General features: G+C 45.4%; 1 protein-coding gene across 1 annotated transcript; it reads left to right on the forward strand.

Moving 5' to 3' along the window:
* Positions 1–1,889: 1,889 nt before the first annotated feature.
* Positions 1,890–21,964, forward strand: LOC144180499 (uncharacterized). Its single transcript, XM_077708831.1, has 4 exons — positions 1,890–1,999; positions 5,996–6,116; positions 10,685–10,996; positions 21,801–21,964. Exons 1-4 carry the CDS (start codon positions 1,926–1,928, stop codon positions 21,936–21,938), a joined length of 645 nt encoding a protein of 214 aa, XP_077564957.1. The 5' UTR covers positions 1,890–1,925; the 3' UTR covers positions 21,939–21,964.
* The last annotated feature ends 1,842 nt before the right edge of the window (positions 21,965–23,806 follow it).

Below are 23,806 nucleotides of genomic sequence, written 5' to 3' on the forward strand. Positions count from 1 at the left end.
GTTGGTTTGCTAGGTCATATTGTCTTGGACAAGGCATCCTACGCTATAATGCCACTAAACAAGACCTGCATTGCCCTTTTCTACACCGAAGTTGCATAGGTCTATTCCCAGAACTTTTTGTGCTCGCGTGGAATGTAAATCCGGCAAATTTTATTCATGGTATGGAGAAATCCACAAAAATGAGAAAAAGTCGTAGGTTCTCGTATTTTTATATGAGATGTCCTGAAGTGCCCCGAAAAAGCAATCCAGCTGCGCTTAGATGCGAAGCTTTCTTTAGGGAGATCAGTGTGAGCTTGATATTTAAGAGCCGGGTATCCTACAATCTATTGAGCAGAGGGGAACATAGCCACTACCGAGGGAGAATGGTTACAGCCCCATTTAATTCTCCTCTTCACCACCGGCGCCTCCTTCCCAAATTTTCTAAAGTGTCTCCCACGAGCGTCGTCTATTTCTCGCAAGAGAGTTTCATGCATACATTGGGGGGGGGGGGGGGATAAATTTCACGCGGTCACACATCCCCGTCCACATACCCGTTCTGCTGGGAGATTTGAACGTGGATATCGCAATGCCCCATGCAACCTGAGTGCTGTACTTCGGGCTCCAGTGGTTTGGTTGGCTGGGTTATACGGACAGTAGCATGATTACTGTGTGGGAGGGTAGCAGGCTACCTTATTTTTCTCCCCATAGTGAAACTGCAGCCCACTAAAGTTTCATTTGACTGAAGCGCTAGAAATAATGGCAATCGCAAATTACAAACAAATGTGGTTTATTTCCCGCACGCCTTGCAATGTGCCCTGCTTCGCTGTCATCCTTCTTCACGGAGCGGGAGCGCACAGCGATTTTTCTTGAGCGATTTTTCTTGAGCGGGAGCGATTTTTCTTGAGGTTTACTGGCTTCCTCACAGTTGTAGAAGCAAATAGGTGTAAGTAATGTTGCATCTACCGCCCTTCTGTACCACTGAAAAAGGCCACTGGCGAACACAAGCATTCAGATGAACAAAGCAATGCCGACCTAGCTTAAATGTAAACAAAGCTCAATTGACATAGAAGGGAAGCGCCTGTTCGCCATATTTTTAAGTGAAAGCAATGAGTTACTGATTCAGCTCGTGCGTCGGCGTCGGTATATGCGTTAAAGGCCGCGATACGGCTCCTAAGCCACGCGTCTAGGAATCGTTCTTTAGCGGGAGCTGGAAAACGGCAGTAGGGAAGAATGACCATCTACCCAGTACACCACGCATCAAGTAAGAGATCAAAACGCAGTCCAACGACCCAATAGGCAGTTATAGCAGAGCGGAGTACTGTCCCGGTACTCTACCCGGTAGCCGACCGGCACCATTGCACGTGATCAGAAGGGGGAGACCAGCTGGACGCATGTCAAGGTGCACTGGCCGTCTGCCGGTTGCCGCACCGCGACTGGTTTCCCTTTGTGCTATACCTATCTTATAAGCAAGCACCGATATCACCAATCGTCGACATCCCGGCCATTATACTGCAGCTGAACGAATCGAGGCGTCACTGGTAGAATACAGACATCAGCCATTAAAAAGCGGTAACCCGCCAGCAGACCGTGAAGCAAAGCCTCTTACGCGTGAGAAGTAACGAAGTCCTTCGATAACGCCGACTGAACGCAAAGCGTCTCAGGTGTTCAGTTGGGCATTATTGCTTTGAAATAAAATTACAGCCCTTCAGAGACACTTAGCTGTCATCAGACCTTTTAGTAGTCTCGCATAAGAAGTTTCCAGCTGTCTAACGGTTCTCATTGTTTTAATGTCATGTCACAATAAAAAATAATTCGTTATTTCTTCCCTTTACTAGCATTCACACAATTCTTGAAAAGCAGTGGGCTGTGGTCGTATAACAAACTGAACTAACATGCCATTCTTGTTCTAGGAGTTTAAAAATAGACTTGGATCGAAGAAGGGATCTATGACTTTCCTGGGCGTTCGTCTTTACCGCCACATCCAAATCCAGACATTCATCAGCGCGATTCCAGATGTTGCGTAAGTCCCTCCTTCGTGGTTTAATATCGTATGCTCTTGCGTTTGCGTGGTACTACAGGAGCAGTGATACATGGCAACAAAGAAGCTCTCAGCGGCATTTGTGCTGGCACTGCGCTGTTGTTCAGTACCTGACGGCCTCACGGGTAATGGGATTATGGGGCGCTGACAGTGGCAACTCTGACTATGTTGTGCATATTTGTGTTGCCTCGAACGGGCTTTGCGCCGTATTAAATTGACCTCCAAAAATGGTTCAGGTGCTACTGTTTATTTTTTCTTTCTGTTCACCTTTTTTTTCGGGTCTTGTACGTCTACTTATATTACCAAGGGTGTGAAATCAAAGCTTTCTATCAGCACGGCTTATCTGGACTATTTTTATCAAGTGAGTCGAAGCCCTCTTCTAGAATCATCTGCATTATGCCGGAGGTTTTGCTAATATGTGTATAAAACCCATTGCAATTGCAATTCAGGTACACTGCCTGACTTTTCTACGATGTGAATATTTTAAAATGTTTTCAATTTTCCCTAGATTTCTACAGCACCACATACGTACCTCGATTTGCTGCGAGTATTTAGTCACTATGTAATTGTCCTCACTCTTGTACGTAACTCGAACTTGAAACCACACCGCACTGTTTGGTGCTCCACCAAACCTTATTCTTCTTTCATTTTGTTGCTTCTGTGCTTAATAGATCTATACTGACTTTTTAAGTTCCGTGCAGTACAACCCCCTGCAAGGGATGCTTGCGTATGTTCCTTTTTTAATACCCCTGGTAGCCATTTTACACAGGTATTCTTCTTCTTATATCCCTGCTGCACTGGCATTTCGAATTCCTTTGAACCGAAAGTCATTTTACTCAAATTCCACCTTTGAGGTGCTACACGACGGTTTTCAAAGGCATTGCGTTGAAATGCCATTTCAGAAGACGAGCACCACCAACGACCTTCGAGGTTGTCAAAGGCTTTTGATCCGCGAACGCTGGTACTTTTTGATGCAATTTCTGAATGCCGTTTTTACAAAAACAGTTATTTACCAGTGTACCATGGTTTTACCCAAAAAACATCCTAAAATTTTAACTTTCGTAGCTTTACGTTGGCTATAACTGGCTCGGCGATAACAAGTTAACATAATACTCGTAACATCAACGGTGCATAAAACGAAAAAAGTGCCTGTTTTGTGAATTTTCTGTGCGTCATTGTGCATTGTTATCAATGTTATCAGTATTGATTGTGTTTGTTTGGCCATTTTAACTGGAAAGATAATTTTTTTGTAGGAGAATGCAACTGGGCAACAGTGGCGCCACCAAAACATGGTGGGTTTACGCGGAAACTTTGAACTACCTTCGAGAACTGCCATGTAGATCGGCGGAACTCCTTCCAGTTCGAATGACATTTGAAATATCGAAGGCCCTTGCACTTTAATTTCATTGTAAATGCTCATGTAGCCCAGGTATTACTGCAATGTCAATAAATACGCTCTTTCACATGGTACGAGGCTTCATCCATGCAACCCTACTTTCGGACAATCCCTTCATTCGTTTTACGAGCTTTGCGAGAGAGTTCTGAAAAGCTTCGACCGCAGTTGCCATTGCCTGCGGTGCTGAGAGCTCCTTTCGCTAGAAGATCTCAAGAGGTTTTGTACTGGAGAATCCTAATTAATTGATTGTAGGGTTTAACGCACCGACGCAACGAAGGCGATGAGGCGCGCCGTAGTGAAGGGCTCCGGATTAATTTTGACCACCTGGGGATCTTTAACGTGCGCCGAAATCTCGTACACACGGGCATTTTTGCTTTTCGCCTCCATCAGAAAAGCGGCCACCGCGGCCGGGAATCGAACCCGCGACCTCGTGCTCAGACTGGAGAATCCTAATTATTTCTTCTGAAAATTTCAAAAACGAAGCTTTCTCTCTGTGGTGGCCTCGTCCTCAACTGTGAAGCCCCACTTTACCTTCAGGCGGCCTTTCTGTGAATTCTGTGAATACCCGTGAATTCTTTATCGCATTTCATCATCCCCTCTCTCTGAGCGCCTTTTTAAAGCGAAAGCTTCCTGAGTGGCGCAGCTGGCGTATTGTTAAAAATGTGATGGATTTCTCCCTGGACCGGTTGCCAGACCGAAAAGCTCCGTCAAGCTCTCTGGACACACGGCGCATGCGTGAAACCGGGCTTTCATATTTTTTTCAAAGCGCTCACATTAAAATCGCGAAAAACGAGCTAACCTACATAACACAACATACGCTTCGACACATGAACGAACAGTACAGCTGTATACTTTTCCCGCACAGACAACGTATCGGTATACACTCATATCGATCATCGATGCGTTTATTTAATGCGGGAAAAATCGTCGCATGGGTTCATTCTTCGTTTGCAATTTGGGTCTTTGAAGATTTGACTATCCATTGCACGCCCTTTCAGAGAAGGCTGGACGCACTGCTAGCACAGATTTTAACGTGCTTTTGGCTAAGTTTTTATTTCATTAAATCAATCGATCAAGCTTTATTTCAAATTTATAGGTACAAATTCCAGGAACACAGACAAATTCATTCAGACATTCTTGGCGTGGTCTGTGACCCCTATTGAAGAGCAAATCTTTCAGAAAGTGTAAACATTTTTGTAAGCTACAAATTAAAACTCAAGGTACATAAAAAAATGTACGAAGCGTTTAGTAGCAGCATCCCACATGATCAGGTTTTCCTCCCTAAGAATGCAATGACAGTCACAGTACCACAATTACAGCCACGCAAGGAAAATACGCCTTGTATTCCAAACAAAATCAATAAATAGGGCACTCAAAATATTCCCGTAATATACATTTAATACAATTTTATAGAAATAATTACACACTCACTACAAAGAAGCAATGTCACGACAGCCCCTTTAGTGAAGATGGAAATAAGTACTGGAGCAACAGTTTTCCTTAGTTTGTTCGCAGGAAATGGATGTTTCATTATTCAGAACAGCCTCTTGCGTAGCTGAGGAAATTCAGAGTCAATTTGGATAGCAGGCAATGAAGTTGTTATTTTGTTTCATTCTCATTTGATATCGCTTAAGCAAAGTGTCGTTGTTCAGGTTATGTATTTCATGGACTCCCAGAGATTGAAAAAGAGGTGAGGTATGTCCGTCATGCGGAACGTTTGGAATCGCAGGCACCGCTTTCTTCTGTAATCGTTGAAGCCTTGTAATGTTAGTAATCATGGTGTTTCCCCAAACTAAGAAGCAGTAGCTGAGGTGTGGGAGAAAAAGAGAGATGTAAGTGAGTACTTCAGTGGTGGTTGGCAAGACGAATCGCAATCTGACAAGAATTCTCCCAACTCGCGCAACCCTGCTTGTAACTAAGGCAGCATGTTTTGCCCAGTAAAGGTTGGAAAGCTATCGCGCTTCTCTCAACCTCCTTTAGAAAGGGATACAATTGTTTTTGCACCAAACGTTTTCCGGAGTACCTAATTGACTTGATGTGGCAGTGAGTCGTACAGGCTTTGGAACCGTATAGGAGGAATGTAGCGTGTGACAACCGAGCAACTGCGGATTTAAATGCAAACCCAAGCGATTTATGTCTTATGGCTTAATATTCACATCCTTATTCAAATTTAGCTGCGCATTTTTTTGTTCACCCTGGTGGGTCAACGGAGTAATGCGATTAGGATGGGGCGATGAATTTCTGCTGCCCAAATTAGTTCACTTCCGTCCCTCTTCACCTCTCACCACTCCTGTTCTCTCACAAACCAAATCCACCGTCTTAGTCACCGTCTACTCCTGCCCCTTTCTCGGAGACCTGAGCCAGCTATGAGGATGCCACAATATTACAAAATAATACTGATATAGTAGTCCAGTAAAATCCAAACGCCAACCGTTGTCCCTTTCGTGCATTTTTGGCAGCCCCGCAAATTCGCTCGTAATAATTCGCTGATTTTGCGCGTTATTGTGGTCACAAAAACGCGAGAGAAACGCCTATATATCTTGTTTTTCGTGTCATGTAAAACAAAATTGTCTTCGTTTCAGGACTTTTGACACTATCATCTTCCAAACACACATGACCGACACCGTTTCTGGGAAGTCAGCGTGCAGAACTCGTTTTCTGAGCATCTCGGCAGAATCGCTGCACGGAACTCAGCCATCTTTGGTAAGCTTCCTTTGTGGGGGACGACACGCTGTCGTGTATTGTGTGAGCAATATTTGGGGTATTTAGGCCAACATTTGGAATTGCTGTGAGACACGGAGGGATTGAAAGGCAGCGAATGACAGAGACCGTGGGGAGATGCGAATTTCGAATCCAGGTACGAGCCGGCAACGGTATGGTATAGGACGGCGCGGCATTTGCGGCGCTGCCCCTGCCGGACGTGCATGTACCCCGGCATCTCGACGCGTCCCGTAGCCGCATGTGCGCGTCGCCAAATAGAGTGTGACGCGACTGCGGGCCCGAGTAGGCGTAAAACCTGAGAGCAGGGAAAAAGGTGGTGACAAAATACCATACTCGTGTAAAACAAAATCAGTGACTCGAAATTTTGCCGCTACTGAAGGGAGCAGACGGCAACACTGAGAAGGATGGAATGACAAGCACGCGTATCATGGTTGCCCATTGGTGTGCGAGAGACGCAGTGTTTCCGGTCTTTGCCTTTCTACTTGTAGGCGTGTTACGATTTTTTAATGTACAGAAAAAAGAGCAAGCCCTTCCATGCTACGACAATGTTCATCTCATTTTTTTACGACCGTTAGTAGCTCCAACCCGTCTGCAAAACGAAACCGTTTCAGCTTCTTGGATAAGGGAGCAAATCTATTTAGCCAACGCCAGCATTTGTTGATGATGTATTAGCCTGTAATTATAGCAATTAATGCAAAGTAAATCTCTACGGCGTACGCAGGTAAATACACTTCGCTTTTCAGTTGCACACTCAGAATGCGAAAACCCTGTAGAATAAGCAAAAAAAGAACTCTTATTGCAGTCGACCGTTGATTGTGCGTATTGGCTCGCCTGGGGTGTTGATGTTAACGCATATTTGCGAATGTTGGCTATCGGATGCAGTTTGTCACTCAACGGGTTATACATTTGTCTAAAAGCGTGGTGATGCAGATCCATGCAGTCGTCGAGTTCAGAAAAGTACCCAGGAAAGGCGAAGGGGCACAGCCAACCCGTTGGTCTAGTTGGCACGGCATCCCATCGGTATTGCGAAGGTCGTGCTTTTGGATCTCCACCGGGGCACCATGTGTTTCTTCATTTTTACATTTCCAGCAGTTCTAAAGCAATTTTCAATCTGCAAAAAAAAAAGAAAAAAATGCACACGACCACGCGCACATGAACGCAAGCACGCACACGCACACGAGACAGACAGAGGCAAGTAAAGCTGGCAAAGTGCACTTAACAATGGTATGAGTAAAGAGACAAACACAGGGGAAAATCAATAAAAGCAATTAGGTAAACTCCGGTGTTATTGATGTCCCTAGGTGTTCGTGTGCTCGTTTCAGAAAGTAGACTGCCCTTCATCAGAATAGGGTCTGTTCTTTACACTGGAGAAGGGACGTCTACTTCGCGAAACGGTCGTGACTCCGTCGTTATAGATGGCGTTGTCTGAAATGTTTACCGGGCATAATCTTCGCTCCATGACATCTTAAAGCGGCATTTGTGTATCCGTTGTACCTGCGCATGCGCACCGCGACAGCATTGCGCAGAAAGCAAAATAGCAGAGTGCGTCGTCTGCCCCGTTTAACCTGATTCTCGACCGTGACATCAACAGGTGTATGTTTAAACGCACTCACTTTTTGTTGTGGCGCCATCCTCGCCTTCACAAACTTTGCATCTTCAGAGAGGGAAACAGCGGCTGCCAGTGAAAGCGACAATGTTCGCAAGAGGCCGACGCTGCAGTTGCCTGTGACATCGGATGTCCACGCAAGTGCCTGTAATGCGTGGTGGATTACACATACCAAATAATGGTTTTGAAGAATGGTTTCACGCGTACGCCGAATTAGAGGCGATGGTAACCTAGCAACTAGCGCGCGCGAGGCCCTCTATCGGCCCGTGCTGTGCTCGCACTCATCAGTCAGCACAAGTTCTGGTGAACCGCAAGCGCCCCGTGAACGAATAAATTACCATGGGTTTCGCTTCCGCACTGCGAAAGCTTCTAACACAATATTTCTGTTGGCATTGAACAAGTCAGAGACCTTAAAAAGACGATCGATTTTCGCCAGTATATGCGCTCGGCTTGGTCCATCACGATGCAGTTAAACCATGGTTAGGTCAGCTGGTATACCCCCAGGTAACCGATAATTGCGCCAATAGGATCAATTTGTCCTCTGGTGCTTGGTAAGCCAAACTGTCGAACCAAAAACAACAAAAATTCGATGATGCTGGTATGGCAACGCTTTCGTTGATGCGCGATGAGGAAATGCCGTACCGCTTATCGCCTGCTATGGGGTGAACGAGCGTGACTGTCTGTGTGTGTCGCAAGCGAGAACAAACACCGCTTGCATTTTGCTTTTCAGGTTCTATTGCTGCTGCACATCTTGTTTTCGACAGCTTTCAGTGGCTAATTTGTTTCGACTCTCAGCACGTGCACGAAACATTTGTTTGGATATCTTTCACAGCTGAATACGCGCTAGCCAGCACGCCATCAAGCGTGACAATTTTGTTTGGGGCAGAATAAGTAGCAGGCGGGAGTTGTTGTTTATTCACTTATTTTATTACCAACCTATTGCAAGCGAAGTTCAATACATGCCACAATAGCACAGAGCTGTGTATCTCGTAGAGTAAGTACAAATGTCCGCATTCTGTGTCGGATACACAAACATAACAGGCATCTTCATACACTTCATCGTATACAGATAATTCATTCAGAGGTCACCACGTTCATTTGCTGTACACATTAAAATTCTACAGAAACGATGTTTTATGAAAACATGCGTTTGTGAATAATAAAATGATTACGAAGTGACCTGACCAACTCATTTCGCAACCATTACCAACCCCTCCATATTGTTATTCTCGTAAAGTTGCTAGCCCAAAAAACCTTTTATAGCTGGTGAATTTTCTGCGTAATTTCGCCATACGTCACACCTAGTAAATGAAAGAAATTGCACCATGAATATCACTAAACAACACGTAAAATCTAAACAAATATTGAGACTGCGAAGAAGCTACCAAAATGTGTCCTAGCGAAGCGAAGCTCAGCCGTCGTGCCGGTAACTCGACCTTCTCGCAACACGGAATTGAAGCGGTCTTCTGCCACGTAAATAATTCTGGCAGCTTATTTTGTGTTAATAAGCATTCAAAGAGGGTAATGTCACTATAAAAAACTGATCGTCATAACTCTCTCAGGCCAAACCAGTTCCATGAAGCATTTAGGCACATTAGCTGAACATAATTTCCAAGATTTTCTCTGGCGGAAAGAAAATGAAGAGCAACCGCTCACCATAGCGATACCGAAGTGGAATTAGCGTCTACGTGTCCGCTGGCTTCAATCAGCTCATTAGAAACTGTCGACAAGTAGCTTCACATGCTTACAATATTACTGACGAATGCGTTGTACCAAACAAAAAGAAATGCACTGCAAAGCAACAGCGGCAGATTTTTCAGTTCGCCCTACATCTTTTTTGATAAGGATAGCATTTGCTTCTTCATTACTTTTACAGAATCAAAAGTGTGCTGACCTGCCGTCCGCTGGGAAGCGAAAAATTTTCGCTGTGCTATTCGTTCGCGAGTTGTCGCACCGCACAGCATCGAAGCACGCGTTGTGTCCCTTTTACAGTTTCACGGACATTTTGAGCCCAAAAAGTTTTCATTCAAGGCATACTACAGAACTTCTAGACATGCGCACAGTGAAGGCGGCAGGAGCAAACGGGCAGGATGCCACCAGAATAGATAAGAGCGAAAGCGTGGCCCGTCGGCGCAACGAATGAAGCGAATAAATAAATAAATAGGCTGCCAAAAAAGTAAAAATCAAAGAACACATTTTATTTCTATACCTAATGGAAGCACTTTACTTTATTACTGCATATGTGGAAAAGGTAAAGCCACATGTGGAAAAGTTGCTGAATTTTTTCTTGGTTACCAGCGTCATGGCGGCGCTTTATTTTGCGATACCGAAACTAGCCGAAGTGTCCGGCCCCTGGTTAAACGTGCTCGTAGGCTCCAAAGCTTTAACAGCTCTACCTAGTGGTGCGACGATTTTAGCCGTCAATGGCGATATGCACTTTTTAGAGTGCTGTACGAACCAGTACTTGGCGTCGAGCTACGGGGCACATTACATCAAAGAGCTGTTGCTGTTGTCATGTTCAGTGCTTTACCGCGCGCCATCACGGGCAAGTACTGTCGTCTTGAGAAGCCCGACGTAACCAAAGACATGATTTGGCAGCGTCGTGGGAGTTACATACAAGCTTGGCGATGCACACGCATGGTTACCCCGAATTCGTGCACGCCAGCGTATACAACCGGCTGCTTTTCCAGCGCGTTTGACTCTTTAGTCATGTTATATACACACAAAAGTATGTCTGCATGTGAGAATGTATGTATGTATGTATGCATGTATGTATGTCTGTATGTCTGTATGTATGTTACACAAGCGTATGTTGATGGAATGGTGAGTCGTGCTAGCTGCCCGTGTACGCTCACAGCTATCACATATGCTCATGTTCTCTGTGATTAGCAGTTATTTATCAAGAGGCGTTAACCACCCTGTATCCTTTCTGTTAAACTTCCAGGGTGTGGCTCACTCCGCCGTTAATGCCCTGCGACAAGAGAAACCCAATCTTGCAAAAGACATTCGCTCACTGTTTTCAGCGACTTTGGGTGTGATGATTTACTCCGGTACGACCGGTGGCCGTAATTTCACAAGGTCGGGCGAAGAGTGCATTTCGGGGGAATTGCGCAGTCACGACGAGCTCTGCAACGACAAGGTGCGGAAGGCGACCAGTTTCCACAGCGAAGTTGACATGGCCGACTACACCCTGTACTCGGACGAGGGCGTGCCGTATTTCATAGCTCTCGAGTCTACGTCCTCTCTTGAAGATAAGGTGAGAGTATTGCTATCTTTCCTGTGGACAACCTTGCATGAGCGTAAAAGAGCAAATACCGTCCTATCTATATATACTCGTTTTATAGTTTAAACATCGCCTACACTGCCTAATGTATATGTATGCTTACGACTCCCAATGCATAACAATTCCACAATGATCAGGATGTATATGTTCCTATAGAGACAGTTAGCAGATGACGATGAAAGTGTGGCTGGAGTAGAAAAAATCGAGGGCGAAAGCAGTGAAAAGACGCGAAACATTCTGGTTACTGTTGTCGTCACATGGTGTCTGCTCAGTGGTCCACGAGGCAACTGCATTCCCAAGAAACCCATCTCAGCAAATATTAACTACGGGAACTCAAAGCCACAATAAGAAATTCATTACGTGTTGCGGTTGGACATTTGCGAGTTTAATTTCAAACCTTTTCTTTTACCTTTTGTGGTTATGTTGTTTTTACTTTGAAAATGACTGTATTATATTTTTGTGCCAGAGACCGCACACATTCATACCTAGAAAAGGGAATCATGGAATTTTTAGCGTTAAACCAAATTCTAATTTCATACTTCGTTTGAGCTGTAGTATTGTTGTAAACAAATGTTTCCGTTTGCACAAAGGAGCTGTATATGCCTAATCTACCACAGATTTTTCTTTTTGTATATAAAAAATTACAAGTCATACTCCTGGGGTTCCACGTGTGTCGCAACGTGCTAGGAGTTTCAAGGGGTGAGACGTTCTATACCGTGTGCTTTGACAAGGCAGCATTGAAAGGTGCCCGTCAACGCCTATACACCGCAGGTAAAGTCAGTGAGGGGACAAGCACAGCCAAGCAAGCGAGCAGACAGACAATTTAGCTTGGTCCTGAATTGTACCAATTATGGCGACAGTAAATAGCAACGGCGGAACAGCTGTCAGAAAAATCGAATCCATTCGAAAACGCAATGCGGAAGCAGGAACGGAGGCAAATTGCGTAAAGTGAACAGTTTAGGTCCTTTCGAAAACACATGGTGGAAGCAAAGCGCTTGAATGTTCAATTGTACACTGTTACTTTCGTCTTGTTGACATCTAGTAAGTGGTCAGATGCTCCCGGATCATGCCCAGAGCGGATGCAAGTGGCGATAACCCTATCCCTTTGATAGAAGTCGGTAATTTCAAATTGGATATGTCCATACCAAACTGAGAGTTGCTTATGTCTTAAGTGCTGGATTCTTTTTTCCTGCTATGCTACACCGATCCGTCCGGACTGCCCACCCAGCGGCCTACGTGCATTTGTATCGTCGTAAACCAAAAAACTGTTTGCAGCTGTGGGAACGCTGAGCAGTGCATGCCTCGTCAAGAACAGAGCCATTGTCAACATTCTCAACAACGGCAGAACTTTATGCCGCTTTGTTGGGTCTGCGTATCTTTTGCAGCGTGGAATTTCCTCAAACCTAGGCGGTTCTGCCGACTCCCAAGGAGCGCTAGCATCTATAAACCAGACAAGCAGCGCTTTAAGTAATTCATTATAGTGTATAACATTTTAATTTTTCGCTACAGCATCGGCGGTGCATGATATTGTTTTTCAATAAATTTATGGCCACTGTATATTCTGGGAAACGCCGGGGCAGCTGCCGCTGCTCGCCCACCACATCAATTTGGAATCACACACAATTTGCCCCTGTACATGCCAGAATATCGAAATCTTCTAATGGGAGTTTCTGTTAGCTTTGTAACCCTACGTGGTTTGCTGGACGAGCGCAAAGCAGCCTTCTATTTGAAGTTAATCCTTTGTTGCGGTGTAAGTTCGAATAAGAATACCCTGAGGCTTTGAGACGAATATATCGCCAGCGTATTGACACTGCTTATACATAACATTTTGTGCACAAAATTGGCAAAGTTGGAAGCGCATACTGTCTATGTGGTCATCATAATGAAACCATTGTTCACGTCATTTTGGAATGTCTCCGACATATTGCTACGCGGCGGTGTTTTAAAAGTGTTCTGATGTCTTTAAATACTTCACAGTTTAACCTTCCAAACTCCTCGGCCCATCACCAACACCCAGCCAGCACGGCGTTTATTTCTTGCCCATTAGCAGTTCAAAGAGTCTAGTTTCATGCGGTGATCATGTTAGCTTTCAAATGGGGCTCCCTTTTACCCTGTGTGCCCTCCTTACAGTCTAGAAACATTACTAGTTACCGTTACTTTGCATTGTATTTGTTGTTGATGATGTTTGGACTTTTATGGCGCAAGGCCGACTGGGGGCAAAGAGTGCCAAAGGATTTTAGTGCCATTTTAGTGCCAAAGTTCATTTTAGTGCCATGAAAGTAAAAGCAAACCAATTCAGTAAAAATAAACTAAATAAAACTCGAAATAATCAAGATGACTGGTGTAAATATCATGGTTATCTTGATGCATGGTAAGAAATGATATGTCAAAACTTGACATCAGTGAAAAACTTGAAAACACGCTTGATGGAAAACATGGGCTCGTCTCCTAAAAAGTATGATAGCTGAAATGGGATGGGTTGTCTGTACAGATGTGGGAAGTGTTTGCGTCGAGTGGTGTCAGGTGCCTTGTATTGAATAAGTATGTTAACTACGGATAGCGCCTCTCCATGCATGCTGCACTGGGGTCTTGAAGATACCGTGAGCAGATACGATTGCGTTGCATGGGTGTGCCCTATATGTAGACTAGCCAAGGTGACTTCCGTGCGTCTATTCTACACAATAGACGCACGGAAGTCACCTTGGCTAGTCTACGTATAGGGCACACCCATGCAACGCAATCGTATCTAGGGCACACCCATGCAACGCAATCGTATCTACTCACGGTATCTTCAAGACCCCAGTGCAGCATGCATGGAGAGGCGCTATCCGTAGTTAACATACTTATTCAATGCAAGGCACCTGACACCAGTCGACGCAAACACTTCCCACATCTGTACAGACAGCCCATCCCATTTCAACTATCATACTTTTTAGGAGACGAGCCCATGTTTTCCATCAAGCGTGTTTTTAAGTTAACTTGAGACGGTACAGAACTGACTCACACGTGAGTCAGTTGGGTACCGTCCCAAGTGTGGTTTTATTACGTGTAGTTTGTTATCTGCCTGTTCATTTCACTATGCGTGCCGTTTGCTACGAAGGCGTTGTCGAATTTTCGGCTTAAGGTCACTGTGTGGTAGTATTGTTATGTCTACTGTGTTCCCGAGTGCGGCAACAACGGCCCTCTCATCGGCAACCTCCTTTCCAGCAATTCCAGCATGGCCTAGAATCCAGCAGAACACCAGAACTAGTTTTTGGGCATATATAGACATGATTGTGTTGAAAACCATATTGACAATTCTGTTTTTGCATGGCTGTGTGATTTCAATGCGCGCACAATAGTCAAGGAGTCGGTATAATTGATGTACTTTGTAATTTTGTGTTCAAGAATGTGTTGTGAAATGAGTAAGATGCCATATGCTTCAGCTGAGTAAATTGTGGTGTATGTACTCTTGGGTCTGTATGCATCAAAGTTTGGTCCATGAGCAGCGGAAGACGCTATGGTTGAAGTTCCTGATGCGTCACTATAAAACTCTGCAGATTGATACTTATACTACAAGGATAAGAAGTGCTACGAAATTTCAGTTTGTGGTGCTCTTGTTTTATCAATTTTTATGAGAGACAAGTCACAGCATACAGGGTGAAGATTCCAGGGTGGTAAAACGTCAGTAAAAAAAGATGTGTATATGTCTAAAAAGGAAATGTTCAAATTCAAAGCTTCCTGTCTCACTCTAAGCGAGAAAAGCAAAGGAACAGATGGTGATTTACGAACATAGGTGATGTGGATGTATGATCGAAACAGGTTAAAGGATGGTTATTCAGCGATGAAATTTTAAAAGCCTAGAACAAGTTCATGTACATTTGTTGGTCCTCAAGACACCACTTATTAAGTTTAACATATAGATCCTGGGCCGCGCTAGTGCGGAACGCACCCGACGCAACGCGAAGGCCCAAGTGATGTACTGGATGAAAAATATTTAGGGTTGTTTTTTATTCCTACCCGAACACGACACTGACGTAGTCTAACCTAGACCTGACTAAGGCGGTAAAGACCCGGAGAAGCAGTTCTTTGTCTGCACCATAGGATTTTTGGAGAGGACCTTCAGAGTGCTTAGTGTTTTGAGGAATTTATGTGTAGGTGCATTGATGTGCGTTGCTGTGATGTAATCAAATATCACACCTAAAAACTTGTGCTTCCTTTTCACAGGAATGGGTGCGTGGCTAAGAGTGCTTGTTCGAATTACATTCGAAAACAGTGCTTGTTCGAATTACAAGAAAGAAATACCCTCGTATTTATACATACTTACTGCATGATAAACCCGTTTTAGAAGTCAGTAAACATAAATATCTAGGTGTCACATTTACAAATAAGCTCACCTGGTCTGAACATATATCTGACATCTCGAAATCCGCCCTACGAAAGCTTTGGTTCCTAAAAAGAAGATTAAAAACAGTCCAGTAAGTACAAAGCTCCTCGCATATAACACATGTATACGTTCAAAACTTGAATATGCCGCAGTTGTCTGGGACACTTTTGCCAAAAAAGATTCCCACCAACTGCAAAATATTCAAAGGAAGGCGGTAAGATTTATTTTTTCAAAATATAATCGGTGTGATTCTCCAGCATCTTTGATGAAACTTAACAACATTCCAACATTAGAAGCACGCAGGAAAAATAGTCGACTATCATTCTTACATAATTGTATAACTGGCAAATTGAAAATAGCTCTCCCCCATATTGTGAAACCCCTGACTACCAGGACCACAAGACACAGTCATAAGGGCGCTCTAACACCGATTTTCGCTCGCACAACTGCTTTTAAAAACAGCTTTTTCCCACGCACAGTGTCAGAGTGGAACTCATTGCCGCCAGGTGTGTTTGAATCCGGCAAATTTTTATAAGAACTGGAGCGTCTTTCCTTGTTTGCTTAGGGCTGCACTGAGTTATGAAGTGATTGCTGTGTGTTCTTGTATTGTATGAAGTTTTTTTATGTATTTTATGTACCTCCTACATTGTCTGTGACGATGCTAGAGCTGTTTTGCTTAGTATTTTTGTATTATTGCCACTCCTGCCTCGGCCTAAATATTGGCCTGCAGTACCAATAAATAAAAAATGTCAGGGTCCGCATTATTCCCGCGCTTGCGCGAGAACACTACACAAGTGCTTTTGCCCGGGTTTAGTTTAAAACCGTTATGGTCCGTCCAGCAAGTTTCTTAACTCTGCGCTGTACTTGACGTTCGCAGATTGACGCGTTACAGGATTTAAAAGATATTTGCACATTGTCTACATAGATGGAACAGGAAATGGTTGGTGGCAATGCCTTTCGGTGGGAGTTCATCTTAACTATAAATAATGTGCAGCTTAAAAGTCCACCTAGCGGCACCCCATTTTCTTGCACATGTATCCCGGACAGGGATTACCCAACCTTAACACGAAATATCCTCTTTGACATGTAACTAGAAATGGTGCTCAACATGTTACCCGACACACCACAGGAGTTAATGTCACTGAGGATGCCGTACCGCCAGGCTGTATCATGAGCTTTTTCAATATCGAAAAATACAGTAAAGCAGAACTGGTTATGGAAAAAATGCATCGTTTATGTAAGATTCCTGCGCAACAAGTTGATCGTTGGTAGGTCGCCCCACACTGAAACCTGCCATGGCAGCTCTCGATAATACCATTGTACTCCAGAAAGTATACGAGCCTCCGGTTTATCATCTTCTCGAGAAGGTGCACAGGCAGCTGGTCATAAACAATGGGTCGATGGCTAGCGCGGAAGGAAGGGTCCTTCCCTTCTTTCAGGCAAGCTACAACTATAGCCTCCCTTCAAGAGTTTGGACTGTGCCTTGAAACCCATATCTTGTTATATAGGTACAGGAGTGTTGAGAGTGTCGGAGTTTAGGTGTTGTATCATTGTATATGTGATGTTGTCTGGGCCTGGAGCTGAGGGTTTACAAGTTCCCAGAGCAGCCCTCAGCTCATGAAGTGCAAACTGGGAGTTATACGAGGCACCTGACTTGTCGTTATCAAGTAGACTTCTTTTCAGCCGATTGCTCGTGTTTCATGAAAGCGCTTGTGTAGTGGGCTAAGCTGGACACGTGTTGGAAGTGTGCGAGCGTATTAGCCTGGTCTTTCAGTCTGTTCTTTATTGTACTAACCAGAGGAAGGTTGCGTGTCTGATGTAATTTGAGTTGTCCTATACGTCTCCAGACCTGATGTGTGTCAGTGTATGAGTTTATGGATGTCAAGAAAGAACACCAACTGTCTCGCTTTGCCACACGGCGCACACGTTTTCCCATCGCCTTTGCCCTTTTTAATGAAAGAAGGTTATACGATGTGGGGTACCAATGAAGGATACCCCAAGCAAGGCTTGTTCCGGGCCTGTCGCGCCCGCCTACAATCCTCATTCGACCACAGAGTCCTGTGGTTGCGCAGGGCACCTGTGGCGTAGAGATTTCACTTCGGCAGTGTCGATGATGTGCGCTGTGAGCTGTTGGGTTGCCTGTTCAACGTGTAGGTCTGTTATAGATGAGTAGTGTAGTTTACAGTCGAACACGGATATATCGAACTCCAAGGGGATCGCGAAATAGTTCGATATATAAAAAATTCGATATAAAAAATATGGGCTCTGAGACCTCACCTATGGCGGACGATCTCTTACCGATCGTCGCATTCAAGAATGACAACTAATTCCGCACTCACGACGCAACCGGACGCTTTATTTCCGTGAAAAAAAAATAGCTGATCTTGGCCTGCTACTTCGTCCTGGAAATGAAATTAAAGACGCTGGTCTCGATCTTCTCGAGGCTGCACAACTAGAAAATTCCAGCAGTACACTGCGCCTTCGCACACCATGCACAACACGCACGCAAAAGAAGAACAGTGCGCACGTACCACAAGAACTTTGAAGGTAACAATTCCAAGGCTCTCTGAACGGACTCCAACAAAGCGCTCGCGATGGTCATCTCCGAGAAAAACAGTGATCTCCGAAAGGTGCGGGACAACTCGCCAAACAGCAGCAACCGCAGCAAAATGCAAAAGGAGGAGGAGGCCGCCAGCGCCTTCGTTCCCTCTTCCCTTTCCCGAGATGACATCGGGGGAAGACAGACACAGAGAGAGAGGGAAAAAAAAACTATTTTTCGGCAAGCTGGGGAACGTACGCAGCCACAAAAAAAAAAAAAGGACGTGCGCAGTCGGGGCATCCCTACTTCGCACTGTCACATTTTCCGAGTGTTCGGGATTGTGTGCCTAGAGAGATTTAGCATACCGGGCTCCGTCCGCTAACGCTACGGCGGCCGGTAGCGGGGCCCGACTGGGCAAGCGCAAATTCGTTCGGGTAGGGGGGATTAGTTCCGCGAGCCAGTCTTCGCCATGCCCGCGAATTCCTCTACATCCTCCTCAACCTCAATCGGGGGTGCAGCGACCGCCGAAGAGCACCTTCCAGCTCGCGCGGCGTTCGATATACCCAATGTCGGGAAAAATACGGTTCGATATAAACGTACGAATTCCTATACTTTTACACAGAATTTTCAAGGGGATAATTTATGAGTTCGATATAGACAATAATTCGATATACCTGTGTTCGATATATCCGTGTTCGACTGTATTTGTATCTGTGAATGTACTCCAATTTGGTCTTGCTTCATTAAACCTAATATGGGAAGATGGACTGCTTGGGCCTGAACCTATATATGTTAGTGAAGTGGGGAAGTGGTCACTGCCATATTGGTCCGTGCCCACGCTCTACTCAAGAGAAGAAAAGAGAACTGCGGAACCAATAGCCAAGACAGTATGTGTTGTGTCTTATAATAAACGTATGTGGCTTATTTTTGTTCAAGAGGTATGCTCCTGAAGATGTAAGGAATTTCTCAATTAGGCTACCTCGGTTATCAGTGCGAGAAGAGCCCCAAAGAAAATCGTGTGCAATAAAGTCGCCTGTTAGGATGTATGGTTCGGGCAGCTGGTCAACAAGAGCCTAGACGTCGGAGCTCAAAAGTGCAAAATTGGGAGGAAGGTTATTGGAACATAGCGTTATCAGCCTATTAAATAATATTGTGCGAATGGCTACAGCCTCAAGGACAGTGTTTAAGAGGGTGGCACACTAAGGATTTCTGTGTGATTATGGCCACACCGCCCGAAGAGTGTGCGCAGCCATACCTGTCCTTTGTGTGTACCATATAACTGTTAAAGAAATTTGTTTGGAATTAAGGTGAGTTTCTTGGAGACAGATGATACTTGGCTGATTGGCATGCAGCATCTCATACACATCGCCAAGATTTTTAAAGAGGCCTCTGCAGTTCCATTATATGATGTTTTCTGTTCCGTTAATGGAGGTTTAGGAGCTAATGGAGTCTGTGTGTGTGTTTGTTCATGTGTCTTTCGGGGCTTGTAGTATTCGATGGGGCGTTTTAGGCCTTTCTGTTGGCTTGGACGTCGGAGGCCACTTCTTGCGGTGCGTTGCAGGCAAGAAGGGCCCGACGTCGATCTCGTCGTCATATGTCCTGGGAGTGCCCGATGAACCGGGCCCTCTGGATTTGGTCCCCCGTTGGGGGCCCTTCGTTTGAGCCGCCACCGCCGCGGGCGTCGGGGGTGCTAGAAGTGGCACGGGCTGTGCGGTGGCAGTGGAAGCCGATTCGGGGCCCCCGGTGTCAATCCCTTCGGCTCCTTCCAACGTACTGGAGGACGGGGAGGCAGTGGCCGGAGCGGCATCGGTCCCGACGGAGACGCTTGGCACTACAACCACTGCAGCCGCAGCAAGTGGTGTGATAAACGATTGGGGGCTCCCTGAGGCAACCCAGGGGGGGGGGGGGGTGCAGGGCGAGACAATTCTGATTACCGGTACTGAGTCCCAGCCGACACCAAACACCGCTCTGGCCCCCGGCGAGCTGCGTCGGCGTACTTCCCCAGAAGGAAAGAGGCAAACCCCTTTCGTTTCTCAGGGAAGGTGATGTTATCTGTTATTTTGAAGATATTTTTTTCTTGTTGGAATTTTTCGAATGTGCGGAAGTACGCCGCGTGTCCTCGCCCGCAGTTAACACAAGTGAAGGTTGTGGAGTTGCAATTATCCCTTCGGGTGGTCCGGTGCGGCACATCGCACAGGTTGTTTTGCCGCGGCAAGAGCTTGTACCGTGCCCGAACCGCTGGCATTTGAAGCAGCGGCGCGGGTTTGGTATGTAAGGTCGGACTGGACATCTATTAAGCCTGCATTGACCGACTCAGGGAGCGTTGAACAGTCAAATTTAAGATCAAGTGTTTTGTACCGAGTTAGGTGTGATTTCGACGCATGTGTATTCTTCGCACTGCCATAACGCCTTGGTCTCGAAGCCTCTGGACCAGCTCTGCCTCTGTATCGCTCATCAGGTCAGGATCGAAGATCACGCCCTGGGAGCTGTTCAGCGTGCGGTTGGGCGTGATCTTTGTCTGTATCTACCATGCGGGTTTGTGCGAGGATGTTGATAGATTGCTGCCTGTTAACTTTGATCAGGATTTCCCATGTTTTGAGTTTCTTGGCTTTGTAGGATTTTCCGACAAGGCCCTGAAGGAACCAGGAGATCAGAAAAACAGACTTTGCTGTGACAGCTTTGACTGGTCAAGAGATTCCATTATTGGAAAGCGGGATAAATTGTTACGTTTGAAAATATCAACTCAGGGAAGGGAGGAAAGAAGAGTTCGGTGCGGCCACTTTTCAGGGACCGATAACGTTTTGAGGGGGCACAGGAAGGGGGGTTGGATTATCCATATGGCATAGGAAAAAGCAGAGAACGCAGGTACTTCCTTCGTCAGCCTTACCGTAATAGCTGAAGAGGGGCCGGAGATCCGTGCCTAGTAAACAGACAGGGAGCCCATCCGCCGTAGCTTGACCTAGGCTCGGACGGCACAGTTTGTGGTTTCTTACCCTTCACCTCTAAACACATCACCATGGGAGAATACAACTTATGTTGGGAGCCTCGGGGTCCGCGGTGTCGCCAATACCCTCACCAAGATTGCTCAACGTGCCCCGTGCGGTGTCATATTTGATATTATGAAATCGTCCGACCCCGTCACGGTGTATTGTATACCGTGTCTTATTTTATGGGTACTTGCTACTTTGCATCCATTTGTGGTCCCCCTACTTTCAACAAGAGAGAAATTGTTGTATTCAGGGTCATGAGTGCACTCTGGGGGAATTTGTTGTGCTCTCTAAGACACCAGTTCTGTGAGATTTTGTACGTAATAAGAACTATTCACCTTTGCAGAACTGTGCCGGGAATACGGGTGCGTAGCAATGACTGTATAAGAAATTCAATGGACTCTCGTTAAAATGGCCTTGGTTAAGACAAACACTATGGTTAAGACAAATAACGTTTTTGCTCTCTTGTAACGACCACACCGCCAAAACCCCCGCTCAGATGAATTTCAGATAATAGGAACACATTTTCATGGTCCCTTCAAATTCGTCTTACCGGGAGTCTACAGTATCGACCATACGGGAGAAGTAGCCGGTGCCCATTCATGGCGGAAACCACTGTTTTTTGCAATCTAATAAAGGCGGAAGAAGAGGCCATCGTGACGTCATTACCAAATGACCGACAATAGTCTGTGCAACACGTTTTCCAACCGCGAGGTGTATTGATCCGCTGGTCATCTTTTTTCAAAGTGCAGTATGACCTAGAAGTTTTAAAGCCTCTTTCAGCGTTTTTCCCAGTGGATTCTTCGAAAGTTTCCTTGTTATTTAGTAAGCGCTCGGCAAAAGAACCACGTGTGCAATAAATTAAACGTAGGCAATCTTTTTCAGGTGCACAAGTATGCAAAGACCTTCAACGTTTCCCAAGGCTGGGCGATGTTTGACGTTCATCTGGACCAGAACAAAAAATGTGATGACCCAGAAAACTTCGAACGTCTATCCATCTTCAACTTAACGCTGAAGACTTGAACTTGTGGTTGCACGGTGTAAAAAAATTCCCCAAGGAGCATTAACATACCTTTCGCAAATTTTGCTTCATAAATACTTATTTGCACTCATGATAAAGTTTTAGCGCTCTTACTTCGTCCGGTGCTGAAAAAATACGGTAAGCCTGGTTAACTCAAACTCGGACATCTCGGAATATCGGTTAAGTTGAAACATTTTTGCGCAGTGCATTTACATCGCATACACGCTAGCTATTATTCTATTATTCCCCCTTTATCTCGACACGTTTTTGCGGGCGACCACGGGAACCTCGAAATCTTAACAGAGGATACAGAAGGCAAAGTGCGCTACATGCAGCTGATAGGTTTCCGTTCGAATGCTTAGCTCCCCCTACGCACCGAACACAATCGTGAACGGCAAATTTATGAGGTGCGCGCACTGTACGATGCCGATGTCGGTAGCTGTGGATCGCGCAGCTTATCATGGGGACGACGAGCAGATTTCAGATGAGCCTACAACGGCAGAAACAATGAACATGTGTGAGTGAGTATATTGACTTTGCTGTGCCAAAGGTAAATAGTGAATCGGCCATGAGCCCCAGCCAGCTGCTATGATCGTCACTGGCCTGTCCTATTGAGTGCATATGTTGGAATGGGCAGTTGGAATTGCGAGTTTTAAAGTAGCCGTTAGGTCTTCAGGGTCAACTGACATGCTTACTGCCAATTCCCTTAAAGGGTCGGCCAGGCTTTTGGGTTTGTTGACACTGTTAATGGGTGTCATAAAGAAATCGAAAGTACTGCTAAACAGACGCACATGATCACCGTCAGAGCAGGTTAATATTTACCTCAACAGGTGGGTGAGCATTGCTATCTTGGATAATTTACAATTGGTGATGTGACAAACCACAAAGGAATTTGGCGCAGATTTATTTTGGGCTAGGGGGCACATGGAAATCATGTCATATAACCAACAGAGGGTTTCCTCGCTGGCTTAAAATATAGATAAAAATAATGACAAACTACTGCGTACAACAGCCTGCCGGTGGTGGCGTAGGGTGCAGAAGCTAGGCACTTTACTAAGCGACTTGATTAAAATCTCGGGTCACCACAACGAACAACGTTCTGGTTATTCCAGGATACTAAGAGACCAAACGATTTACATTTTGGACATTTTGCACGGCGATCCAACGGCTGGGGTATGGGGCGCGCCATAGTGCACGGCGAGTGAATAATACTGAGAAGTCGGGGATCCTTGCCATACACGCAGTTACGTACAACCAGTGTTTCCGTGTTTTCCTGCCATACGAAAAAGGCCAGACATAGCCATGATTTAACCCACGTTCATTGGCTCAGACGCTCAACGGTACAAACACTAAGCCTCAGAGGACTTTGGGGGATTGGAATAGAAGTAAACGAAGACATTTACCCGGTGATACATAAATTAATAATTTAAAAGAAAATATGGAGAGCGACATCGCAACTCAGTGTACAGAACTGTTATTATTATGACGATGATGGTCACATCACAGTCAAGTGAAAATTATTAAGTGGTGCTGACAGTATGCTCTGACGTCTACGGCGGTGATTTGTCTTGGTGGTGTCGCTCAAGCTTGTTTTAGGCCAAGGGAAAGGAATTTTGTGTTCGAAGTCTAAAGAGGCCCGTAGTACACGGCTTTGGCGGAAGCTGTTGTCCAGCGTGCTCTGTGCATCTACTGTCACTGGTACAGCGTTTCGGAGCTGGACCGCGCAGCCACCCACTGCTTGAGGGTTGGCATGCGGTTAGTTGGGGCTGCTAGTGTGTTCTCGGCAGTTAAAATGGTGTCTGCATTGAGCTACTTTTTTGCAGTGTGGGCATGTTGGCGGACATGTCGTGGGATGTACTACAGTAGCCGA

Source organism: Haemaphysalis longicornis, unplaced genomic scaffold (assembly GCF_048455015.1).
Source record: "Haemaphysalis longicornis isolate Haplotype H1 unplaced genomic scaffold, Haemaphysalis longicornis Haplotype H1 scaffold_4, whole genome shotgun sequence".
Taxonomy (NCBI): domain Eukaryota; kingdom Metazoa; phylum Arthropoda; class Arachnida; order Ixodida; family Ixodidae; genus Haemaphysalis; species Haemaphysalis longicornis.